At 38.6% G+C, this 4,238-nt stretch overlaps 2 protein-coding genes across 2 annotated transcripts; both read right to left on the bottom strand.

The window, feature by feature from the left end:
- Window positions 1–450, bottom strand: LOC126672660 (uncharacterized). Its single transcript, XM_050366614.1, has one exon. It carries the CDS (start codon window positions 448–450, stop codon window positions 1–3), a length of 450 nt encoding a protein of 149 aa, XP_050222571.1.
- A 96-nt stretch (window positions 451–546) lies between these two features.
- Window positions 547–3,609, bottom strand: LOC126672659 (uncharacterized). The gene has a single exon (XM_050366613.1). The coding sequence runs from the start codon at window positions 3,607–3,609 to the stop codon at window positions 547–549; it is 3,063 nt and encodes a 1,020-aa protein (XP_050222570.1).
- Between the last annotated feature and the right edge of the window lie 629 nt (window positions 3,610–4,238).

Here is a 4,238-nt window from a genome sequence, read left to right as displayed (position 1 = left end):
TCAATCAGATAGGCTACAAGATTGCCAATTCTGATAAAGCCTCAAAAATAAACTAGAATTGCATCTTCTCATATACATCTTCATGAGTACTTCCTGTCTAATCCATCTATACACATCCTCCACAGTCAAAACTTCATTGCAGAAAATCATCCAGTTTCTGGCTTTCCAGATGTTATAAACAGTGCAGGCCAAAGCAATTCTCCTCAGTCTAGCCAAGATATTCTTCCCTATGGCTTTCTTGCTGAACCAAGAGACTTCCCTCCTCCATGATTCCATCTCTCTATTAATCAAGCAATTCTTCATCACCTTTTGAAACACAACTCGAGAAAAGGAGCAGTTGAAAAACAAATGCTCAATGTCTTCAACATTGCTATTGCAGAAAACACAAGTATCAAAATCAATGCAGCCCCACTTCTTTAGCTTATGTCTTATTTTTAGCCTCTGCTTCATTGCTAACCACATTACAAAGCTGTGACGAGGCACATATCCAGGAATCCACAGGATTTTCCACCAGGTGACTTTGTTGTAATGGCTTCTAAAGAATTCCTAAGCAGACTTGATAGTGAAAATACCACTTCTATTTGGATTCCACCTTATACAATCATCACAATCCTCCTGCACATAGAAGTTCTCTCTAATCATATTCCAGGCTTCTTCAGTATGTTCATCAAAAGGGTCAGGAATACACCACCCACCCCTCTTCCACAGATCTTTCACTTTTGCATTCCTAGCAATATCTGAGTCTTCAATTGAAATGCTAGGATATAAATCACTGATAGACTTTCCATTAACCCATGGATCAAACCAAAACGACAAGTCTCCTTTTCCCAGTGTATACTCAAAACATTGCTTCATCTCATCTCTGATTTTCACCATATTCCTCCAACTCCAGCTAGCTATCAAAGGTTTTGTGATACCCCAATAACTCATGAGCCTCAACTTATTCTTTATCACCCAATTGGCCCAAAGAGACTTTTTTACAGCTACTAACTCCCACACATGCTTCATGATAGCTGTTCTGTTCCACAGAATCATATTCTTAACACCTAATCCACCCTCACACTTCTTTTTACATACCTCATCCCAAGCCACCATATTTCCCTTACTAGATTCAGTTTTGCCTTTCCAAAGAAAGTTCCTGCAAATCCTCTCCACCTCTCTGATTACAGTTAAAGGCAGAATGAACATAGTACTCCAGTATACATGCATACTAAAAAGTACAGCATTGACCAGTTGCAATCTCCCAGCATAAGTCAGATGTCTAACTGTCCAGTGAGAAACTCTATTGGTTATTCTGTCCACCAATCTACAACAGTCCTCTCTAGTAAGTCTCTTACTAATCAAAGGCACACCCAGGTAACAAACAGGAAGATTCCCTTCTTTAAACCCAATCTCATCAATAATGTCTTTTTTCATATTCTCTTCCACCCCACTAAAGTAAATACAGCTTTTATTTACATTTAGTTCAAGACCAGTAGCATCATGGAAATGACTCAGGGCTCTAACAATCTGATTCACACTATTCATTTTGCATTTACAGAACACAAACAGATCATCTGCAAAACATAAGTGCTTTTTCTTCATCTCTTTATTACCATAGTGGTAACCAAAGTTACTATCACATATCTTACTGAAAGTCCTAGACAAATATTCCACTACCAGTACAAAAATCAAAGGGGACATTGGGCCCCCCTGTCGCACACCACAGGCTCCCTGAAAATACCCCTCAGGCTTCCCATTGATCATGACAGAGAATGTAGGGGTCCTCACACACACCATAATCCACTTAATGAATTTCTCAGGAAACCTCAAGCCTAATAACACCTCTTCTATTCCATCCCAATGAATTGAGTCATAAGCTTTCCTCAAGTCAATTTTCATTGCACAGTCACCCCTCCCCTTAGCTTTATGATAGTTGTGTACAAGTTCATGAGCAAGCAATATATTATCACTAATTCTCCTATCAGGCACAAAGGCAGATTGGGACCTACTCACAAGGTAATCTAGACATCCACTAAGTCTTTTGGCAATGATTTTTGTAATGCATTTATAAACTACATTACAACATGATATAGGCCTAAAATCATTTAACAATTCAGCATTAATTACTTTAGGTATAATAGTAATAATAGTTGAATTGACCTGTTTCAGAAGCTTCCCTGTTACAAAGAAGTCCTTCACAGCATCACAAACATCTCTCCCCACAATATGCCAGCTTTTCTTGAAGAATAAGCTGCTATAACCATCTGCTCCAGGGGCCTTATCAGAGCCAATACTGAACATAGCATCCTTGACATCAGAATCTGTTACCTCCAAGCATAATTTGATTCTATCCTCCTCAGAAACATATCTCCCCTCTTCCATAATATCATACCTTATAACATCCTTCCTGAGTTTTTGTCTCCCAATAAGCTCATTGTAATACTCAATAATACACTGAGAAATTCTTTCATTATCCTCAATAATCTCACCATCTACCTTCAAATGAGTTATTCTGTTTGTTGCTTGTCTTTGTACTAAAGACTTGTGAAAGAACTTGGTGTTAAGGTCACCTAGCTCTATCCACTGAACCCTACACTTTTGTCTATAAAAACTCTCTTCCAGCCTTAGCAACTTCCTAAGGTTATTAACTGAGCTCAATTCCACTTCCAGCATTCTTGCATCTAAAGGGTTCTTCTGAACTTTCTCCTGATCTTCTCTCAATTTCTCCCTAGCTTGAGTTGAGATATCACAGAAGGTACTCATGTTTAGTTTTCTAAGCTCCTTCTTTAATCTTTTCAGTTTCTGAACAACTCTATACATTTTGTGCCCCTCCACTTGTTCATTCCAACTATTCATTACAATCTCCTGAAAATCTGTAGCTTCAACCCAAAGATTGAAAAATCTAAAAGGCTTGAAACTATTCACAACAGGGTCATTAAACTTGACCACTAAAGGCGCATGGTCAGAAATCCCCTGACTTAAAACACACACTTCTGCATCAAAAGATTCAATCCAATTTTCAGACACCATCACCCTATCAAGCCTCCTCCAAATCCTATTATCCCCACTCTGGTTATTAGTCCAAGTGTACATGTTGCCTCTCCATTTCAATTCCACCAACTTAGACTCCTCTAAACATCTTTTGAACTCCTCACAATCATTAACACAAGCAAGGTTTCCCCCACATCTCTCACTATCCTTAATGATTGCATTAAAATCACCTAATACAATCCAAGGATTATCAACATTTCTACTCTGGCTAACCAGATTACTCCACAACACTCTCCTATTTATAGCATCATTTAAACCATACACAAAAGTACAAGTAAACTTCTTACCCTCACACTGTATTTCTCCCAAAATGTATTGATCTGTTTTTGCCACCAAGCTATACTGCACCTCATTCTTGCAAGCAACCCAAATCCTTCCATTTTGTCCACAGTCATTATTGTTCACCAATTTCCAGTTTTTAAGCCTTAAATTCCTCCAAACTCTATCAACATTCTCCATTCCAACCCTTGTTTCAATGATAGCAATCAGAGATAAATGGTTATCCTCAATCCATTTTCTAATCTCTGAATGCTTAATGGGGTCATTGATACCCCTCACATTCCAAGAGCCAATCATTTTCCCCTTTCAGGGGTTATATTAACCTTTTTAACCCTTTTATCACCAATCACTCCCACTCTTAACCCCCCAGGAACTTCAAATCTATTCCCAGTGGTTATACTACCAGTATTAGCAATGGTTTTTCCCTTCCCTTTCAAAGTAGCTTGATTCACAGAGACTTGGCTCATCTGTGTCTTAGCTTGCTTTTGAACTTCTATCACTTTGTTTACAGCAGGTTCAGTACTTTTGACATCCCTCTGGACTTTCACTTCTTTGTTTTGCAACACTTCTATCACCTGATTTACTTCAATTTCCTTGCTGCTTCCTTCATCAGTAGTTTTCTTCTTTTGAACCCAAGTTTTCTGTGTTGTTTCTCCCACCTTGCAGAATCTAGTCTCATGCCCCATAATCTTGCATTTAGTACAGGCACTAGGCCTCCATTCATATTCAACATCCTGGGTAAACTTTTCACCATTCTCATCTTCTAGTATTATCTCACTGGGAAAATCTCCAAAAACTTCCATTTCAACCAAAACTCTGGCATAAGCTAATCTTGACTGATCACTTGTACACTGGTCAGTATACATAGGTCTGCCACAAATACTAGCAATCCTTCCCAACATACTCGGTGTCCAAAACTCCCATGG

Source organism: Mercurialis annua, linkage group LG3 (assembly GCF_937616625.2).
Source record: "Mercurialis annua linkage group LG3, ddMerAnnu1.2, whole genome shotgun sequence".
Classification (NCBI taxonomy): Eukaryota; Viridiplantae; Streptophyta; class Magnoliopsida; order Malpighiales; family Euphorbiaceae; genus Mercurialis; species Mercurialis annua.
The sequence above is the reverse complement of the archived record's forward strand: the minus strand, read 5'-3'. Positions and strand labels throughout refer to the sequence as shown.